The following is a 21,738-nucleotide window of genomic DNA, read 5'->3' as shown; positions in this document are numbered from 1 at the left end:
TTTTAGATAAAGCTTCTAAGTCTTCGTGGCCTCCGGTTTGCTGTTCTGCATTTGGGTCCTCACCTCTCCACCACTCAACTGTAACAACAGTATGTGAGAGTGAAGCTGTTACAGCTAGTGTCTAGCAGATTGAAAGGACCCAAGAGCAGAAGCTTTAACAACAGGGGTTGAATTAAGATGAGGTTTATTAAATAAGAAGTGGTGTGGGGAGCCAGAGGGATGATCCAAAGTTCATAGGAGTCTCTGACAGGAGAGGGAGATGATTATGACAGTTCCAGTATGAGATTAAATCAATATGATTGGTTATCACTTACTGAATCCAGGTGGGTGTATGGCTGCCTGTGGGGCAGAGGTCCTGAGTCTGCAGTGGGGCGAGCAGGCAGGTAGGTATGACAGGTAGGTAAGGCTGGAGGATAATAGAATACAACGTCTCGGAAGCCAGAGCAAGGGAAACGTCGGATAGGATGACTGCAGACACAAGGAGGCAGGGTAAGCAAAGCAAGGATATCTTTTTTCAAAGAGAACACTGGTAAGAGCAAGATTACCACAGTGTGAAGTGAGACAATCTGGCGAAGGCTGGTTGGTCCTACAGGTCCTTAAGAGGAAGCTTTGGTGAGTGCAGATGAAGGACAGCTGTGTCAACAGGAGCTGACCAGAGTCCGCCCCGTAATTCTTGGAAAATGCTCCATCCCACCTAAGGCTCAAAAACCAAAAAAAACCACCACAGCAGGCAGGATCATGACATAAGCAGAGGAGAGGCAAAAGCAGCACAGTGTAGCTGCACAGACCACCCATGCAGGCCATCAGGACTGGTGGGTGCTGGTTCTTAAATAGTCGACGCAGCACAATCAGGCTGTGAGACCTCACTTTTCGAAGACTTTCAGTTGTGCTCTGCAGATTCAAAATAGAAATCCAGAGCTGATAGAATAGAAGAGAATAGAATAGAAAAATACTTTATTAATTCAAATTGTCATGTCGCTCAATTAAAATATTTAAGATGATTGTATATTAGAACAAAAATAGTGAATGAATAAATAAATGAATGTGAGAAAAGCATGTTAGCACTGTTAAAAATCCTTATGGCTGTGTGGACGAAGGACCCTCTGAACCTCTCAGTCCTGCAGCCTCTCACTGCAGCTGCTCCTGCCAGGATGCTGTACAGGGGGTGTTTATTGTTCACCATCAAAGAATATAACTTCCTCCTCATCCTCTGCTCCACCACAGTTCTGAGAGGGTCCAGCTCTCTTCCTGTCACAGAACTGGCCTTTTTCCAGTTTGTCCAGGCACCTACAGTTTTTGTCTGTAGTGCAACTCCCCCAGCAGACAACAGTGCACTCTCAATGACAGTGTGATAAAATACGCACAGCATATCACTGCAGACATTGAAGGACCTGAGTCGTCTCAGGAAGAAGAGACGGCTCAGTCCCTTCCTGTACACCTTATCTATGTTGGTAGACAACTCCAGTTTATTGTCCAGTACCACCCCCAGGTATTTGTAGGACTGCACAGTCTCTATCTCCTCTTCCTCAATGCAGACTGACTGGCATGGAGTTTTATATCTCCTGAAGTCCACCACCAGCTCCTTGGTCTTGGTGATGTTCAGGAGAAGACAGTTATTTTTGGTCCAGTCGGTAAAGCGCTCCACAAGGTCAATGTACTCCTTCTCCTGTCCACCGTGCACATATGCCACAACAGCCGTGTCATCAGACTATTTCTTTATGTGGCAGGAATCTGAGTTGTACCTGAAGTCCAATGTGTACAGGGTGAAAAGAAAAAGAGCCAAAACGATACCCTGCGGAGCCCCAGTACTGCATTCCAGCGTTCCAGAAACACATCTCCCCATCCTGACATACTGTGGTCTGGCAGTCAAATAGTCTATAATCCACGATGTCAGGGATGGGGCCACACCCATAGCTAGAAGCTTGTCTTTCAGTATGGGAGGCTGTATCGTGTTGAAGGCACTGGAGAAGTCAAAGAACATGATTCTCACATATGAACCAGGCACATCAAAATAAGCATTTGCCCAATGCATGTAGAGAATCGCGTCTTCCACTCCTATATGTTTCTAGTTGGCAAACTGGAGAGGGTCAAGATCCTCAGCAACCTGCAATCTCATGCGACAGACAAGGAGCCACTCCAAAATATTCACTATGTGAGATGTCAAAGCCACCGGTCTGTAGTCATTCAGCTTCACCCGTCACCCTAATTTGGGCACCAGTTTGAGACAAGAAGTTTTCCACAGCACCGGGACTTTTTCCATCTGAAGGCTCATATTGAAGTCTCTAAAGAGTCAGAAGTCCCTTCAGAAGCCTTGGACAGACTCCATCTGGGCCTGCAGCCCTCCCTGACTGAAGTCTCCTGACCTCAGCTCCAACCTCCTCTATAGTTAGACATAGTAGAAGCCTCCCAGGTTGTAGCGGAGGGATGGCGACAGGAGTAATGTTGGTGTCAGTTGTAGAGATGGGGGTGTAGTTACTGTAGTTACCGTACAGTGCTGACAGGAATCACAGTGTCCCTACAGAAGTTAATGTTGTCAGTGCTGGTGCTGACCCTCCTGTCCATGTCAATGTCCATTTCTTCTTCCTCCAGCAGAACATTCCCAGTCTGTGACATCAAAACAGTCTCTCAGTGCATCACGCGCCTCTGGTGACCACTTCCTGAAAGATCTGATAGTAACAGGAAGTCTTTGTACACAAGGTCTGTATGTGGGCTGGAAATCGACCATATTGTGGTCAGATCTACCCAGTGGTGGAAGAGACACTGTAAGCCTCCTTCAAAGTAGCATAGAACAGATCTAATGTTCCATCTCTTCCTGTTTGACAGTCCACATACTGCACAAAGCCAGTCAGAACAATGACAGAGAAAAATGATTGAAATCCCCTGTGATTACAACAAATGCTTCAGGGTGCTGGGTCTATATCCAAGCAACGGCGTCATGGATGATGTCACACGCCGCTGTAGGTGCCGCTCTCGGTGGGATGTAAGCAATGATGACGACTGTATATGGGAACTCTCTGGAAACAGAAAACGCACAGAAACCATCTGACAGCAGTAAAGTGTTGCTGGTGCTGATATTTTTCATCAAATAATAAAAAATTATTGTTTGTTGACATGTTTTCTATGTCCTCCTGTGAATAAAATGTTGGTTTAATAGATTTGTAAATCATTGCATAGTTTTTTTTTATTTGCATTTGACATATTTTTGGAATTCAGGTTGTACTTTGAACAAAATATCAGTACCTCTCTATGATAATCATATTTCTACTGAAAAGAAAAAACATCTTACTTTGATCCATCTGTCATTAATATCTGGATGAGTATCCAATTCTCATTTTCTGATTATCCCTGTTGTGTTGATAAGTTGGTAAACTGTGGTAAACAGATTTAATGTTCCATCTCTACTGTTAGATGTCTAGCAACTTTTAGAACTGAACAGAGACAAAACTAAGACACTGGTACTTAGATCAAATTTCTGGAGACAGAAAATCTGTTCACACTTGTAATTACTTAGAAACACAGTGAGCAAGTCAGATATTTTGGAATAATTCTGGTAACAGTTTTGAAAATCACATTAGCAACATCACTAGCTTTGCTTTCTGTCACCTAGCAAATATTTAAAAAGTTAGAAAATCCTTGTCTCAAACTGGCTCAAAGAAATTGGTCTATGTATTATTCATATCAAGTAGGCAGTTCCTACGTGAGATTTGAACATATTACTTAATGTTTAAGTTCCATCATTTGCAACCTGTTCAATGGAGAATCATCTTTAAATTCTCTTTATAGTCCATGAAAACTACTAATACTTGGCCCATCATCTTGGTACATCTCTTATGTGCTCATTGTCTATAACCCAGTAAGACATCTCAGGTTATCAGGTGTTACAATGCATGATGTAATCATGTCTTGTGGTGAGGGTACTTTCAGTCACTGTAGTCCAGCTTTCTGGAACAAACTACCTTACGATCTGAGGTCTTCCATTATCATGGGTTGCATTCAAAAGCAAAAAAGTCTTTCCCTTTCTCAAAAGTATACAATTGATAATGGTGTTTAAGATACATGCATAATAGGTTGTATTTGAATGTTTTGTGATTTCTTTTATAGGTTTATGTTTTTATAAGTGCTTCTGTGTTTATTTATGATTGTGAATATATATATGAACATAAGCAGACTGAGTATGTGTAATGTTGTGCTATATAAGTCTCCTTTGCATCTATAGAGCAGATTATAGTGAAAAGATTTGGGGAGTCTGGGAGAAATCTGATCAGGGACAGAAACTGTTGGGCAGTTGTGATCTTTGAGTCCTCAGGTAGCACTGCACCCTCTGCCCATAACAGGTATTTAGTGTAGTTAACTACACTTTGTTAGTACCAAAGAAATAGCACAAGACTTATGTACACTCATTAGTAGTATGAGAAAGTATTTACTAAAACTGTGTTTACTAAAACCCCTCCTCTCTCTCTCTCCCTCCCCTTTTCTCTGTGTTTTCATTAGGCTTGCTAATGATGGAAAATGGAAGCTCAGATACCGGAAGTGTTGGCAAAATGGACACCATGCAGCTGATCATCCATTACTAGTCAGTCGTCACAGTGCACTTGACATATTTATATTGGCGCTCATTTGAACTGTACTTAACTGTATAAAATTAATAATTCAGCTTTTTGGTCTGTAAACATAATTTTCTTGACACTGCTGGTGGTCATTCCCCCACAAGATGGGGAACTGTTAGAGACTGAATATGCACTATATTGTCATAAATATTTACTCACTCACCCAAATAATTAAATTTAGGTGTTCCAATCACTTCCATGGCCATAGGTCAGTGGCAGTTCTACATTAGGCATTCCCACTGTAGGAACCTCTTGCAGTTCCTGTAACCTTTTCAGGAATAGGGCTGTTTTTTCGCGCATTCGGACGTACAGGAACTAGGGACCACGGCCCTCAGTTCCCATAACCATTTTAGCTCCTTCTCCGAGGCAGGGTCTTTTCTGGGTTCCATAGGAACACATATGACGTAGGTGTTTGGTGGTTGGTAGCTATGCCCTTTGTCTGAAATGTTTACTCATACGACACGGACACAACCGGCACAAGTTTAATAAGTTAAACTTAGACGTCGTCTCCTTTGTCTGCAGCGCTCTGCTCTCCTTCTTTCCTTCATGAAACGAAGAAGTATCGCTCGATTCTTCCAGCGTCGATCTTAGACGCCTGATGTGATCGTCCATGATTAATATTACCGTCATGCAGACCATGAACACAGTGGCTTTTCGCGGGTTTTGTTTTGTTGTTGAGTGTGGCGCTAAAGTAACACGTCTGTCGCAGATGGTTGCGTCACATCAGTCCCTGTCAAGGTCCCTGACTCATGTGCGAATGCAAAATGAAACAGTTCCCCTGGGGAAGGACAGTTCTTATAACGAAATTCGAGGTGGACAGTTCTTAGAACTGTGTTCTTAGAAAGTCTTTCTCTGAAGGCGGCTATTGAGTTACTCCCTGGGCGAGACTCCTGTTGAGTGATTGATACTGATGACAGCAAGGCCAGTGAGCCGTTTCTGAGACATGGTTGACCTCAGGTATGACTAAATAAACTTTAGTTTTGAAAAGCTCCTTTCTGCTTGAGCCACAGTGACTGGCAGAGTAAGTGCAATCGTGAGAGCAGTGCAAAAGTTGGGGTAGATCTTCGTTAGATCCTTATCATGCATAAAAGTGATAAGCTCAACGAGGCTCGTGTTTTTTGATGGCAGGTCAGGGAAGTTCTTAATTTCATGCAGAAGCTTTCTACTGTCCAAATCATAGTGCACTTCAAAGTGCAGTGTGGTGCCAAGTGCCTCATATTGCTCTGCCAGCTCCTCATCTGCAAGACTTTGGGAACCACTTGCCCTGTAGCTCTGGAGATCTCCCTCAGTCTCCTTGAAAAGACTCACAACTAGGTCCACATGCATATTAGGAGACTGCATGAGTTTGCTGACATGCTGTATTGCAGATAGCATGTCAAACCAAAGAACCGTGCAGATAATGAAGCAGTACGACCCCACCTCCTCAGACAAAGACTGGGCCTCAGCCTTTATAGCAGACTTTGGTGTTGTCTCATCGATTAAAGACTCTCTCACGGCAGCTCCCTGGTACCATGAGGTTGGTACCTCAATGCTCTTGACTTTGCTCTCCCACCTTGTTTCTGCCCACATCTTTAAGGTGACGTTCACATGGTTCTTTAGTGTGGCTCATGTTTGAGTGGAGGCTGAAAGCAATGTTTAAAGCTTTTGCAGGACACCTAAGTAGCTCATAGCATCAACAGATCCCTTAGCAGCATCACACACAACTAAATTCAACATATACAATTCAATTAAATTCAATTCAGTTTTATTTATATAGCACAAAATTACAAGAAATGTCATCCCAAGGCAATGAAATAACATAGTCCAGTTCAAGCCAATTGGAATTCAATTCGTTGTAATCATAATCCAATCAAATCCAATCAATTAATTTCAAAATAATCCAATTAATTCATATAGAGCCAATTGAAAAACAATATCTTTGCTAAGGAAACCAACAGATTGCACTGAAACTTGTCTTCAGTCCAATCTCCCGTCCTGAGCGTGCCTGAGGCGACTGTGGAAAGGAACGACTCCCTTTTAACAGGAAGAAACCTCTGGCAGAACCAGACTCAGGAAGGGTGGCCATCCGCCTCGACCAGATGGGGTTTGAGAAGACAGAAATGAGGGAGAAAAAAACAACATAACACCATTCAAAGGATATCTGTTGGAACAGGGAAACACAAGTTAATAACCACAATAATGTCAAATGTACATAATATCATTTGAGAAATTAAACAGGGGGAAAAAGAGAGCAAAGTGAGGAAAGGTGGGAAAGATGAGGTCCACCAGCAGTCTAAGCCTATAGCAGCTTAACTATGGGATGTTTCAAGATCACCTGAGCCATCCCTAACTATAAGCTTTATCAGAAAGGAAAGTTTTAAGCCTAATCTTAAAAGTGGAAAGGGTGTCTGCTTCCCGGACATTTACTGGCAGCTTATTCCACAAGAGAGGGGCCTGATAACTGAAGGCTCTGCCTCCCATTCTACTTTTAGAAACTCTGGGAACAACAAGTAAACCTGCAGTTTGGGAGCGAAGTGCTCTGTTAGGAAAATATCTTACAATGAGATCTTTAAGATATGATGGAGCTCGGTCATTAAGAACTTTATATGTGAGGAGAAGAATCTTAAATTCTATTCTGAATTTAACAGGGAGCCAATGAAGAGAAGATAAAACTGGAGAAACATGATCTCTCAGCATTTTGGATCAGCTGGAGGCTTTTCAGAGAATATGTGGGACAGCCCAATAATAAAGAATTACAGTAGGCCTATCTTGAAGTAATAAATGCATGAACTAGTTTCTTTGCACCACCCTGAGACAGGATGTTCCTGATTTTAACAATATTACGAAGGTGAAAGAAGGCAGTCAATTCTGGTCAAAAATAACTCCAAGGTTCCTCACTGTAGAACTAGAAGCCAAGGAAATACCATCTAGAGTAACTATATAACTAAACAATTTCTCCCTGAAGCGCTCAGGTCCAAAGATAATGACCTCAGTTTTGTCTGAATTTAGAAGCAGACAGTTCTGAGTCATCCAGGTCTGTATGTCTTTAAGACAGGCTTGTAGTCTGACCAACCTATTGGTTTCATCTGGTTTCATAGATAAGTACAGCTGAGTATCATCAGCATTGCAATGGAAATTTATGCCATGCTGTCTGATAATGTTACCTAATGGAAGGATGTACAAAGTAAAAATAATTGGTTCAAGCACAGAACCCTGGGGAACTCCATAACTTACTCTGGTGTGTGAGGAAAATTCTTTATTTATGTGAACAAACTGGAATCTATCAGATAAATATGACCTAAACCAGCCTAATGCAGTTCCTTTAATCCCAATAACATGTTCAAGTCTCTGTAACAGAATGCTGTGATCGATCGTATCAAATGCAGCACTGAGATCCAACAGGACAAGCACAGAAACAAGTCCGCTATCAGAGGCTAAGAGGAGATCATTGGTAACTTTCACCAGTGCTGCAACTATTTTTTCAAGAACTTTAGACAAAAAGGGAGATTGGATATAGGTCGATAATTATCCAACACTTCTGAATCAAGAGTAGGTTTTTTAAGTAAAGGTTTAATTACAGCAATCTTAAAAGTCTGAGGTACATATCCTGTCAACAAAGACCGATTGATCAAATCCAATATGGAAGTGTCAATTAAGGGGAAAACCTCCTTGAACAGTCTGGTTGGGATTGGGTCTAAAATACAAGTTGATGGTTTAGAAGAGACTATTGCTGTTGTTAGCTCAGAAAGATCAACTGGACAGAAGCTGTCTAAATACAAATCAGGTTCTAAAGATACTTCTAAAGCTGCTCTACTTGATGATACATCAGTGATAATGGTGGGAAGGATTCCATTAATCTTCTCTCTGATAGAAACAATTTTATTGATGAAGAATCTCATGAAATCATCACTGCTGAGAGTTAAAGGAATACATGGCTCAACAGAGCTCGGACTCTTTGTCAGCCTGGCAACAGTGCTGAAGAGAAACCTGGGATTATTCTTATTATCTTCTATCAATGATGAATTATAAGAAGTTCTAGCTTTACGAAGTGCTTTCTTATACGTTATTAAACAATCTTCATCCATCCATTTTCTATACCTGCTTAATCCATCTGTCGGGTCACAGGGGGTGGGAGCCTATTCCAGCCGTCATCAAGCCAGAGGTGGGGTACACCCTGGACAGGTCGCCAGTCCATCACAGGGCCACACGAGACAAACTACGCAGTCACTCCTAAGGACAATTTTAGAGACACCAGTTAACCTAACATGCATGGTTTTGGACGGTGGGAATAAGCCGGAGTACCCGGAGAGAACCCACGTATACACAGGGAGAACATGCCAACTCCACACAGAAGGGCCCCAGGTGGGGATTGAACCTGGAACCCTCTCACTGTGAGGTGACGGTGCTAACCACCATGCAGCCCCTATTAAACTATCTTTCCAGACTAATTGAGACTCTTCTAAATTAGAGGAACGCCACTGTCTCTCCAGCTTTCTTGCAGTCTGCTTTAAGGCACACAGCTGTGAATTATACCAAGGAGCCAACCTCTTCTGACTGATTACCTTCCTTTTCAGAGGGGCAACATTGTCCAGTGTTGTACGCATTGAAGCTGTAGTGCTGTCAACAAGAGAGTCAAGTTCTACTGGAGTAAAGTTTAGGTAGCCGTCCTCTGTCATATCTGCACATGGCAGTGAAGAAAAGGATGATGAAATCAACTCTTTAAATCTGGTTACAGCATTCTCTGACAGACACCTTCTATATGTAGAATTCTTCTCAGAAACCGTGTAGTCAAGTAATGTAAATTCAAAAGTTATTAAAAAATGGTCAGACAAGACAGGGTTATGAGGGAACACTGTTAACTGTTCACTCTCAATGCCATAAGTCAGCACAAGGTCAAGGGTGTGATTAAGGCAGTGAGTAGGTCTGTGAACACTTTGAGAAAATCCAATAGAGTCTAATATAGAATTAAAGTTAATATTTAGTGTTCTGGCACCTGAGCGCATAGCAAGGCACACATCACCAGACAGCTAAACACTTTTTAACTTAACTGAAGTGGCTACGTAGCTTCAATGATGAGTAGACAGGACGTGCGTGAACTTCGTTTATTGAAGCTACAGCGTTTCATGCCAAGCTGTTTTAATCATGTGAAAACACAAAGTTGCTCCAAGCTCTACACAGGCAGATGAAAACAGATAAAAAGAGGAAGACTTGGAACTCAACCATGCAATCCTCTAGCCTTTAGCAAATAATCATGAGACTTGATAGCGGAAGATCATGTGACCTGAACAACCAATGAGGATGCGAACATAAAAATGCTGTGAAAAGGCTGCATTCTTCCTAAAGACCACAGGTGCAATAACACTTCACAAAATGAAACACATGCAACATCACATTTAGGCTGTCATTTTCAACATCTACATGAATATTAACGTCACTACAATGACTTTATCTGTACTCAGCACTAACTGGGATAAAAACTCTGAGAATTCAGAGAGAAACTCAGAATAAGGGCCAGGCGGACGATACACAACAACAAACACAAGAGGTTTTTGTGATTTCCACTTTGGGAAAAACTGAGAATCAGAGATTCGAAAGAGCTAAAACTAATCTTGGGTCGAGGACTGATTAGTAACCCTGATCTGAAGATAGCTGCCACTCCTCCTCCTCTGCCTGTGGTTGGAGGAACGTGAACATTTAAATAGTCAGAGGGAGTTGATTCATTAATGCTAACATGATCCTCCTGCTGCAGCCAGGTTTCTGTAAGACAAAATATATCAATATGATGATCACAGATCAAATCATTCACTAACAGATACTTCCAAAGGAGAGATCTAATATTCAGCAAACCACATTTAATAGTTTGATGCTTTTGTTCAGTTAAAGTTTTTGTTTTAAATTTTTTTTCCACAAGAGGATTTGCTCCTTTTGTGTTTTTTGATTGGGGGGGGGGGGCAGCATCAGGTGGGAAGCCGCAGAGAAGTGTGTAAGACTACAACTCTGCATCCTGGTCTCAACCCTGGGATGTCATGTTTTTGGATGACTAATAAATTCGTCCATATTTCTAGAAATGAGAGCCACTCCTTCCAAAGTGCGATGGTAAAAAAAAAGTTTAAAAAAACAGGATTCCCAGAAAATTAAAATGGAATTTGGGAAAATAAAAAAAGTATTTTATAGGGCCCTACATTAAGAAAGTCTTTACTTTTTGAGCCAAGATAAGCTTCCTCCAAAGCAGTGAGCCTTGCCTCAATATCAGATATGCGCTTAAGTCTGGCCCTTTTTCCAGATGATTGGTACAAGATGAAGTATCCTCTCAATACAACCTTAAATGATTCCAGAAAATTGAGTCAGACACTGCACCATTGTTATTGCTTGATAGAAACTCTGAGATCTTAGAGGCAATATATTCACAAAATATTTTATCTAAGTATAAAGAAGGGTTAAATTTCCAGTTTTGTTGATGTGGTCTGAGATAGAAATTAATCTCAAGTGAAAGGGGGCCATGGTCTGATACTAGAATGCTGTGGTATGTTGTGCTAATTACATTTGATATTAAGCCGGAACTAATCAAAAAGTAGTCAATTCTGGAAAAAACCACCATGTACAGGAAAAAAAAAAGAATACTGTCTCTCTGAGAGGTGCTGAAGCCTCCAAATGTCCACTATATCCAAAGAGTTGGACAGATTGTTGAGGACCGACACAGATTTTAAAGGTGTGAGGGGTTTTGATGAAGATTGATCTATACAGGGATCAAGATAGCAGTTTAAATCGCCACCAATAATAATATAGTGTCTGGTATATTCTGATACGAGATTAAATGTTTTGCTAAAGAAGTCTGGACTGTCAAAGTTTGGTGCATAAATGTTTAACAGAACTGAGGGAGCAGAATTAATAGAGCCAGTGACAAGGATAAATCTCCCACCTGGGTCAGTCACCATGGATTTAAAAACAAATGGGACAGTTTTACAGATAAGAATGGCAACACCTCATGCTTTGGATGAAAAGGTAGACTGGAACGCCTGTGAGATCCATAGCGCCATTGAACGTCTCTGCTCTCTTGGCTGAATGTGAGTTTCCTGCAGCAAAATAATATCTGAGGACAAAGATTTAAGGTGTGAAAATACCTTGCCCAGCTTTAAGACACTCCCAAGACCTTTACAATTCTAGGACACAAAAGTAATGGGGCTAGCCATTTGACACTGAATATCCTGCATTTAAGGCAAAGGTGTCAATGTAAATTGACATGAGAAGTGGCAGCGTAGCAGTACAACAAAAAACAAAACCCCAACAACTTAACCAACGCCGCAACAGAGAACAAAGCGGTAAATTCCACATACTGTACTGGAGGCTGCCGAGTAACAGTTTCAGTCGAACTGTTGCACCAAAATAACCTGGCAGCTTCATGTGCACCTGTAATTATAATACAATAAGATGTAATTAACTACCTGCACATCCCTAATATTCTGTTAAAGAGCATATAAAGTGTAAAGAAAAAAACTCACATTTGTAGTAGCTACTTTATCAAATGTGAAACAGATTAAATCTAAAAAAAAGATGCACTTACTTTATGAAAAACACACTGCGGTCAAGCCAGCCGTCTCTTGTTTTCGCATGGTCAAGTCAGCCGCTCCAACATCTTTAAGTGTGCCCTTATTGCAGACTTTATGGCAAATACTTCAAGACAACCGGGAAAATTAGCTTACTGCAGGGTGTGGAAACTTCTGTTTTTCAAAATAAAACGTGGGGTATTAAATGTATTCAACGTTTATTTTAAGATTTGATTTGAAAAAAAAAAGAAAGTCAGAGTTGTATCTCATAAAACAAGTATGGTCCTGCACTGATTTTGAGCCAATAGGTCACATCACCTGAAAGGAATGCTCATATTTACATGATGAAATGTACTAAGAATTAATAAGAAAAAGATATGAGAAGTGTTAAAATGCAATAAAAAGAGGTGCGTCTCATACAACAAGTGTAGCTACACTGTCCGACACTGATTTTGAGCCAATAGGTCACATGACCTGGAAGTTATTAAGCTTTAATGCTCATATTACATTTTGAATTGTATTAGAAATTCATATAAATCGTAAAAAGTGATAAAATGCTATAAGAAGAGGTGAGTCTCATACAGCAAGTGTAGATATACTGTCCATTGATTCTTAGCCATCAGGTCACATGACCTGGAAGCTTTAATGCTCATATTTAGATTATGAAATATAAAGGGAAAAAAAGACCACTGTCGTACCAGGGGCACGAGCTGATCTTCAGAAAAACAACTGTCAGAAGGCACTGTGCCGAGTGGCCGAAGGACCCTTCTCCCGTCCGACGAACAATTTAGCAGACTACCTTCTGCTCGATACCAGAAGGCCAGTATTTGGAGAATAGAACCATGGGTAGAGAGCACACCAAACAGGGGAGAGGTGAGCAGCTGTTCTCCCATCTCCCGCCCGGAGAGACTGACTGATTTGTCTTGGGTTTCTCGGCTCGCAGGCTCCTCTGAGGAGGTCCTAATGGTTTTAATCGGCAGGATTTTGCAAATCCTTCCGCCCCATCGGCACCGATACATGGGTAGCGAGACTGAGACACCCTGTCTGCCTCTGAGTGAACACAGAGCCCGCAGTCGGGTATGTGCTTCACCCCGCGCAGGGTTTCGCGCTCCTTCTCGCGCAGCGGTCCAACCGGAAAGCCTTAAGTTTCTCAAAACTTGATCCAAGCATCTGCCTGATGGCCGTCCTGATGACAGAGTGAAGGACGTTTACAGGTTGGCTGACATTGCTGTTTCAGGAGGAACCTTTGCAGTTTTGGTGGCTAAATGGCCAATAAGGGACCATTGATGTGAATCAAATATCACAGTCAAGTGTGAAATGCAACATCTGCCAGGATTTGGTGGCATTTTTGTTTGAAAGCCATGTGGTTGGGCCCCCAACCACGGCTATCCGGGGCTTATAGAGGGCTTTCGACATACTCTCTACTGGGATGACATAATCGACACGCGCTGCTGCAGCACAGGTTATATACTCCATGCTCTGTGACAGTCGGCTAACTTCACCTGTAGTTTGCTACTGATAGTTTTGTGCAACATTGCAGGATATTTATTTGAATTTGGCCATGTGGATGACAACTTTGAGTATGATGGAAGTCCTTCACGGAGTGAATGAGCTGTGCTGCAGCGTCATCCCAGTAGACGAGTGTGTAGAAAGCCCTCTATAAGCCCCCGATAGCCGCCAATAACAACAACACAGCAGCTATGAGCTAACAGTGCAATAGTACGCATTCATTCATTCATTTGTCTAAAAGTATTGGTGAAATAAAGACAGATAATGCCTTATTTAGAGGCTGCATCATCTATGGCCCCGTTCACTCCGTTAAATGGATCTCAAGGAATCTAAATATCTTCCGAAGGACACCGACTTTCACCAAACTGCTCTGGTGAGTAGATGAACGTATTTTATGCCAGAAATAAGGTCTAGGTTTAAAAATGCCGGAGTTCCTCTTTAAGTTTTCACACACTGCTTCTTCTCATTCAAAGAAGAATAATGGCACAGTGTAATATAAGTTGACCAGACGTCCCCGATTTCCAGGGACAGTCTCCGTTTTGGGTAACCTCTCCCCGGTCAAAGTTGTCCCCAAAAATGCCCCCGATTTTGACACTGAATGGGGGAAAATAACACCAGTCATTACAGTAGCCATTTAACGCATCACCAGAGACGACATCATATGACGTAGAGACGCAGCAGGGTCAACAACAACAATCTAGAAGCGGCAAAAAGGAAAGAAAAGGAGACCAGCAGCTGCGATAAATGGAATGTTGTGTATTAACTTAATTATTTTGTGTGAACTGGCTGTAGACTTGGCTGTGAGTGTGTGCGCGAGTGAGTGTGTGTGTGCGCATATATGTGTGAAGTGATGTAACATTAATGTAAGTATGATTGTTTTTCTGAATTGAAGACCTAAGATAACGTTATAAAAGTCAGTGAACGTTAACATTATGACACTGTTTTCATATCTGTCATTAGTGAAGCTGTAACGTTAACATTAGCATGAGATTACCAGGGGATGACATGCTAGTCTCATGTTCTCCTCTGCTCTTATTCTACCCAGGCTCCTGAGGTGGAAGTGGATGAATGAGGAAATAACTGTCATGTCACTAATTTTTTTGATGGCCACCTTTTGTGTAATAAAAGCTGGTTAAGATACATGAAAAAGTACTTGTCCCTGTTTTTTTATTTCATAATGATGATATTTGAGGATTTTTCACCACTGCAATGAAAATGTCCCCGATTTTCATTTCAGAAATCTGGTCACCTTAGTGTAATATGTCATGTGTTGCTGTTTATGTGATGCTGTATCTATCTAAAATGTAGGTTTGGTAGAGCATAAAATCTTGGAATAAAAACAGGGTGTATTTTTTACACAACTGCAGCCATCATCAATCTCACCTAATTATTCTTCCCCAATCTCAAGCCACACTTCAGAATGAGGGCACTCATTAATGCTTCAAAAAACAAAAAAGAATAAAAAGTGCAAGTTGAAGGTCTTTCCGAAGGCTCTCACAGTCCCACTTAAATATTTAATTTAATTTTGACAGTGTAGATTAATTCAAATTTAAATTGAAAGAAACTTTTAAAAAGAACATCTTTTACTTAGTTAGCTTTTAAAGATACCCCTGTTTTGCATGCCACTGCGATGGGGTTTCCTATATTGTGTATCGAACTGTATTCTGTACGAACTCCATTGAACCTCAAGAAATAAAATTCTGAGCACTCTGGAGTGAGGGGCCGTGTTCATTATCGTCACAAAAAATATTGTTGTTTCCTTCATAGGAGGACTCACTAGTTTTTTTTTTGTTAATTCAACTGTTAACTGTTGCTTCCTCCCATCTTCCTCCCATTTTGTTTGCAGTAAGTTGGCCCGCAAGTGGAATCGATGGTTGCGCTGTAAATGCAGAGTGTATGTGAAGTCCAAGCTGTTCCACTGGTGGGTGATCGCTCTCGTCTTCCTCAACACACTGGCAATAGCAACGGAGCACCACAAGCAGTCTCAGAGACTCACAAACTGGCAAGGTCAGAGCTTCACACATGTTATAGGCATTTTACCTGGTCTTAGATAAACTGACAGTTTAGATTAATTAGCTCCCTTTTAGTGGGGGCAGAAGACTCGCATAACATATCAGCTGTGGAATTTGAAAAGAAGGGTCATAGAAAAAGCACAAAATTACTGTTTTGTACACAAATGAGATTATTTCAGAAGTTATTAATTGTAGTACATAGATTCAGGAGGCAGCTATTTAATGTGAATTTTACTGTGAACAAAAAAGTGATTTAAAAATTTATAAGAGCTATTAAAGGGATCAAATGGAAATTCTGACCATATCAAAACAATGTTTCTTGTTAAACAAAAACAGTGTGACAGAACTCAAGATATCAAGATATATTTTTTTGTCTCCTTGAGGAAATTTGTCTTGGACTCAAAGTGCTGCACTTCTCTATTAATTTCCATTAAACTCAATGAGAATTAATTAACTGCTTTTAAAAAGCATCCATGGTCCTCTTAAGGACAGAAACATTTCAGTACTATAAGTTAAAATGAAGGTTGCAGACAAATATCTTAAAGAGCAATACCAATGAGCATGCTGTTACCTTCCCATCTTTCATTCCGATGAAATTCCACTCAATTCAATTCAGTTCAGTTTTATTCATATATTCAGTGATAACTGAAGGCTCTACCTCCCATTCTACTTTTAGAAACTCTGGGAACAACAAGTAAACCTGCAGTTTGGGAGCGAAGTGCTCTGTTAGGAAAATATCTTACAATGAGATCTTTAAGATATGATGGAGCTCGGTCATTAAGAGCTTTATATGTGAGGAGAAGAATCTTAAATTCTATTCTGAATTTAACAGGGAGCCAATGAAGAGAAGCGAAAACTGGAGAAACATGATCTCTCATGTTAGTTCTCATCAGAACTCTGGCTGCAGCATTTTGGATCAGCTGGAAGCAGCACTCATAAGGAATAAGATAAATACTAAGAAAATAAAAAACATTTCTAAACTTCATAACATCAGTTGAACTGACCCTTTCTAATGACAGTGCACAATATAAGAGCATAATGTAATGACTTAAGTTTGACCAAATTAAGTCACGTGGTGTCACACTGTATAGCATATTGATGTAGATAAAAGTAGAATTCATCAATATTTACTGCAAGGAAACACAATAACAATCTCCTATACTGACATACTATATTGCCAAAAGTACTCGCTCATTTGCCTTTACACGTATATGAACTTAAGTGACATCCCATTCTTAATCCATTGGGTTTATTGTGACGTCGCCCTACCGTTTGCAGCTACAACAGCTTAAACTCTTCTGGGCAAGTTTCACAAGGTTTAGGAGTGTGTTTATGGGAATTTTTGACGATTCTTCCAGAAGCTCATTTGTGAGATCAGACACTGATGTCGGACGAGAAGGCCTGGCTCTCAGTCTCCACTCTAATTAATCCCAAAGGTATTCTATCAGGTTGAGGTCAGGACTCTGTACAGGCCATTGAAGTTCTTCCACATCAAACTAGCTCATCTAGATTCAGATTCAGAATTTTATTGTCATTGTACAGCAGCACAATGAAATGAAAAGCTTAGCCTTTAAAGTGCAGGTCACTTGACAAACAAGACATTAAACAATCAACAATCGATGTCATCATTCAGCATTCAACAGTTAATGCCTGAGCTGAGTATGCATTCAGAAATATAAAGTAAAGTGTGAATGCATTGTGATATACTAACAATATAAATACATAAATATATCTATTGGCAGCTAGTTTATGTCCAGCAGGGTAATGGCTCTGGGATAAAAGCTGTTTTTGGTCTGTTTGTCCTGGTTTTGATGCACCTCTAGTGCCTCTCAGAGACAATGGCCTGGGTGCAAACTGTCCTGACCTATTTTTCTAGCTCTATTTGAGCAGTGGGAGTTGTAGATGGAGTCCAGAGAGGGGAGAGGGCAGCCAATGATCCTCTGTGCAGTGTTGACCACTCTCTGCAGCCTCTTCCTGTCTGCTTCAGTGCAGCTAGCATACCACATTGAGATGCAGTTTGTCAGGAGGCTTTTGATACAGGTTCTGTAAAAGGTCTACAGGTGCTTGACCTCCAAGTTGTTCCTCCTGAGCAACCTTAGGAAGTGAACTTGCTGCTGGGCATTATTGATCATTGCCGTGGTGTTTGCGGACCAGGAGAGGTCAGCAGAGATGAGAATGCTCAGGTATTTAAAGGTGTGGACTCTCTCCACACAGGCACCGTTGATGTATAGGAGTGAAGTCAGCCCTTTTCTTTCTGAAGTCAATGATGATTTCTTTGGGGGTTTTTTTATGGTTTTTAGGTCCTGGTTATTTGATGTGCACCAAGCTATCAATTTGAGGACTTCGTTCCTGTAGTTTGCTTCGTCTTCCTCTGAAATCAGACCCACCACAGTAGTGTCATTGGCAAATTTAATAATGGTGTTTCGTGGATGGGCAGGGGTGCAGTCACATGTGCAGAGTCAGTAGAGGAGGGGGCTCAGCACACAACCCTGAGGAGAGCCGGTGCTGAGTGTATGGGAGGAGGAGAGGGATTAGCCGAGTTTTACTGTCTGGGGGTGGTTTGTCAGGAAGTCCTTTATCCAGGAACAGGCGAGTGGGGGGTTGCCTAAGTGTGACAGCTTGGTAACCAGGATGTCTGGAATGATGGTGTTAAAAGCCGAGCTGTAATCGACAAAGAGCATTCTCACATAGCTCCCCTGCTGTTCTAGGTGGCATCGTGCAATGTGGAGAGCTGTGGCTATCGCGTCTTCAGTAGACCTGTTTGCTCGGTAGGTGTACTGATGTGGGTCGAGGCTAGAGAGGGGCAGGCTTTGATCTGATGTTGGACCAGCCTTTTGAAGCACTTTGTGATTACAGGTGTGGGGGCTACTGGGTGGTAGTCCTTGAGGCTGTCTATGACAGGTTGTTTTGGAACAGGGATGATTGTGGATGATTTAAGGGATCAGCTTATGGGACTCCGAAGTATTACGGTGAAAGAACGCAAAAAAAAAAAGGATTATTATTGACCGTGAGATTACACACCCTGCACCCCAGTGCTTTCATAGCGATCTCTGGGGATTTTAACCATGTCACCCTGAAAACAACCCTTCCCACTGTTAAGCAGTTTGTAAACTGTAAGACCAGAGAACATAAAACACTGGATTTGTTGTATGCTAATGTTAAAGAAGCGGCCCACCTGGCGCACCTGAGGCCTCATTTTATACCTGCAGTCCAGCGGGAAACTGTGACCAGCAGAACGGTATGAAGGTAGTCACAAGAGGCTGAGGTGACTCTGGAGGGCTGCTTTGAGGTGACTGACTGGGATGTTCTCGGCAATGCACATGGGGAGGACATAGATGGACTTACAGACTGCATAACTGAGTATATTAATTTTTGTACTGACAATGTATTCCCTACAAAAACTATACGCTGCTTCCCCAATAATAAACCATGGGGGACAAAGGTTATAAAGACAATTCTGAACAGGAAAAAGGTGGCATGCAGAAGTGGTGACAAGGAGGAAATGAAGAAGGTGCCGATCGAACTGAGGGAGAAGATTGGGGAGGGCACGGAGTCTTACAGGAGGAAGTTGGAGAGCAATCGCAAAACAAAATAACATGATGGAGGTGTGGAGTGATCTGAGGACCATCACTGGCCATGAAAAAAAGATTGGCCAGGGGATGAAAGGAGATCTACAGGAGGCCAATGAGTTAAACTTGTTCTTTAACAGGTTTTATGAGATGGCCTCTGCCCACCCTCCCCCCAGCTCCTCTTATGACTCATCTCCCCCTGCACACTCACCTCAAGCCCCTATGTCCATCCCCCTCCCCTTACACCCCTCCGCAAATCCTTATCACCCCTGTACCCCTCACCACTATCCACCTCAACCCCCCTCCCCCTTCCACTGCACCCTAATCACACCATTTCTCCTCAATGACCCTCCTGGCCCCCTCCCGTCTAATCACCTCAGCCCTACCCACTTACCCACCTCAGTGCCACTGGGGCTCTCTAACAACCCGTCAGCCTCTCATGCCATCACTGCAGAGGACGTGATAAGAGAGTTCAGATGCCTTTGGCCAGGAAGGTATGCGGGCCCTGACGGCCTAAGTACCAGATTGCTTATAGGACGTACTACTCAGCAGTGCAGTGTTTTTCAATATATATTCAGCCTGAGCCTGAGTATGATGGTTGTTCTGGACCTGTGGAAAACCTCTTGCTTGGTCCCCGTGCCAAATAAAAAACACTAACACACGCAGTGACAACAGACCGGTGGCTTTGACATGACATGCCATGAAGTCACCGGAAAGGCTCATCCTGAAGCACTTTCATTCAGTCATCAAGCCATCATTGGACCCCCTGCAGTTTGCATACCAGCCCCATTTTGGAGTGGAAGATGTCATCTTTCTACTGCACAGGGCTTATACTGATGAATGGGATGTCACTATACCTGGAGGAGGTAGGCAGAGTCATGAGTCATGGATTGAGAGTCATGTTATTTGACTTTTCAAGTGTTCTTAACACCATTCTACCTGCCCTGCTCAGAAATAAGCTACTGGACATGCAGGTGGATGCTCCACTAGTGGCCTGGATTACCAACTACCTCACGAGCCACCCTCAGTATGTGAGGCTACAGAACACCGTGTCAGACACTATTGTGAGCAGGAATGGGGCACCACAGGGGACAGTCCTGTCTCCGTTCCTGTTCATACTCTACACCTCAGACTTCAGCTTCTACTCACAGCCCCATCCACCTGCAGAAGTTTTCAGATGACTCTACCATCATGGGCTATATCCACAGAGGCCAGGAGGCTGAGTACAGGAGCATGGTGGACCGATTTGTGGAGTGGTATGGGCTAAACCCCTTGCAACTCAATGTCACAAATAATAAGGAATTGGTGGTGGACTTTAGGAAACAGAAGAATCGTCCAAACCTCATCTCCATCAATGAAACAGAGGTGGACATTGTGGACGAGTGTAAGTACCTGGGCGTCCATATGGACAACAAACTGGACTGGACTAAAGACACAGAAGCCGTATTTAAGAAAGATCAGAGCTGCCTGTATTTTCTGAGGAGACTCAGATCTTTCAACGTCTGCAGAACCAAGCTGCAGATGTTCTATCACTCGGTGGTTTCCAGCGTCATCTTCTATGCTGTAGCGGGCTGGGGCAGCAGGCTGAAGGTAGCTGACACTAACAGACTCAATAAGCTCATCAGGAAGGCTGGGTCTGTCCTAGGAGTAGAACTGGAGTTGTTAGTAGAGGTGTCACAGAGGAGGATGCTGAGGAAACTGCTCAATATCATGGACAATACCTCTCACCCCCTGCACGCCACACTGGAGTCCTATCAGAGCACCCTCAGCTGCAGACTGAGACCACCAAGGAGCATCACAGAATGACACTTTCTGCAGGAAGGAAATCTGACACAATGGACTGAGAATAATAACACCAATATTATAAAGTTTGGTGGATGGGGGATTATGGTGTGGGGTTGTTTTTCAGGAGCTAGGCTTGGCCCCTTAGTTCCAATGAAAGGAACTCTGAATGCTTCAGCATATGTAGAGACAATTTAATGGTATAGCTTCATCTATGGGGGATGTTAGTGTCATAAAAGACATTACGATCAGGATGAATGTGAAACCTTGGATGACAGCGGACATTCAAGCCCTGTTCAAAGCAAGAAATCCTGCTTTCAAATTTGGTGATGCTGCTGTCCTCAGGTATGTCGAAGCCAATCTGAACAAAGCAATAAGACTGGCTAAAAGAGCCCATGGACAAAAATTTTCAGGAGCACTTTTGGGACCACAGTGCTGCCAGGAGACTATGGCAGGGAATTCAGTCTGCCACAGATTATAAAATCACTCCTCTGTCTTGTGATAATAATCTAAAACTATCTGAATAACTATTTTAGAAGGTTTGATACATTCAATACACCAGTATTCTCCTTGACTTCCTTAGAGACAGGCCACAAATTTGTGAGTGGGGAACAACACATCAACCACCACCTCATAGAACAATAGATCGACTAAAGGATGTGTCTTGAGCCCATCCTGATGACACGTGACTATCACACCATACAGTATGCAGATGACACAACAGTATCTGGAACAG

At 42.2% G+C, this 21,738-nt stretch overlaps 1 protein-coding gene across 1 annotated transcript in view; it reads left to right on the top strand.

The window, feature by feature from the left end:
- The window catches only part of LOC140304052 (dihydropyridine-sensitive L-type skeletal muscle calcium channel subunit alpha-1-like), a 247,211-nt gene that overhangs the window by 52,988 nt on the left and 172,485 nt on the right, over positions 1-21,738 (top strand). The window contains exons 8-9 of the mRNA XM_072383062.1: positions 4,492-4,573; positions 15,486-15,646. Coding sequence (XP_072239163.1) covers positions 4,492-4,573; positions 15,486-15,646 — 243 coding nt within the window. The remainder of the gene's footprint in view (positions 1-4,491; positions 4,574-15,485; positions 15,647-21,738) is intronic.

Source organism: Leuresthes tenuis, unplaced genomic scaffold (genome assembly GCF_036924035.1).
Source record: "Leuresthes tenuis unplaced genomic scaffold, fLeuTen1.0.hap1 SCAF_3, whole genome shotgun sequence".
Classification (NCBI taxonomy): Eukaryota; Metazoa; Chordata; class Actinopteri; order Atheriniformes; family Atherinopsidae; genus Leuresthes; species Leuresthes tenuis.
The sequence above is the reverse complement of the archived record's forward strand: the minus strand, read 5'-3'. Positions and strand labels throughout refer to the sequence as shown.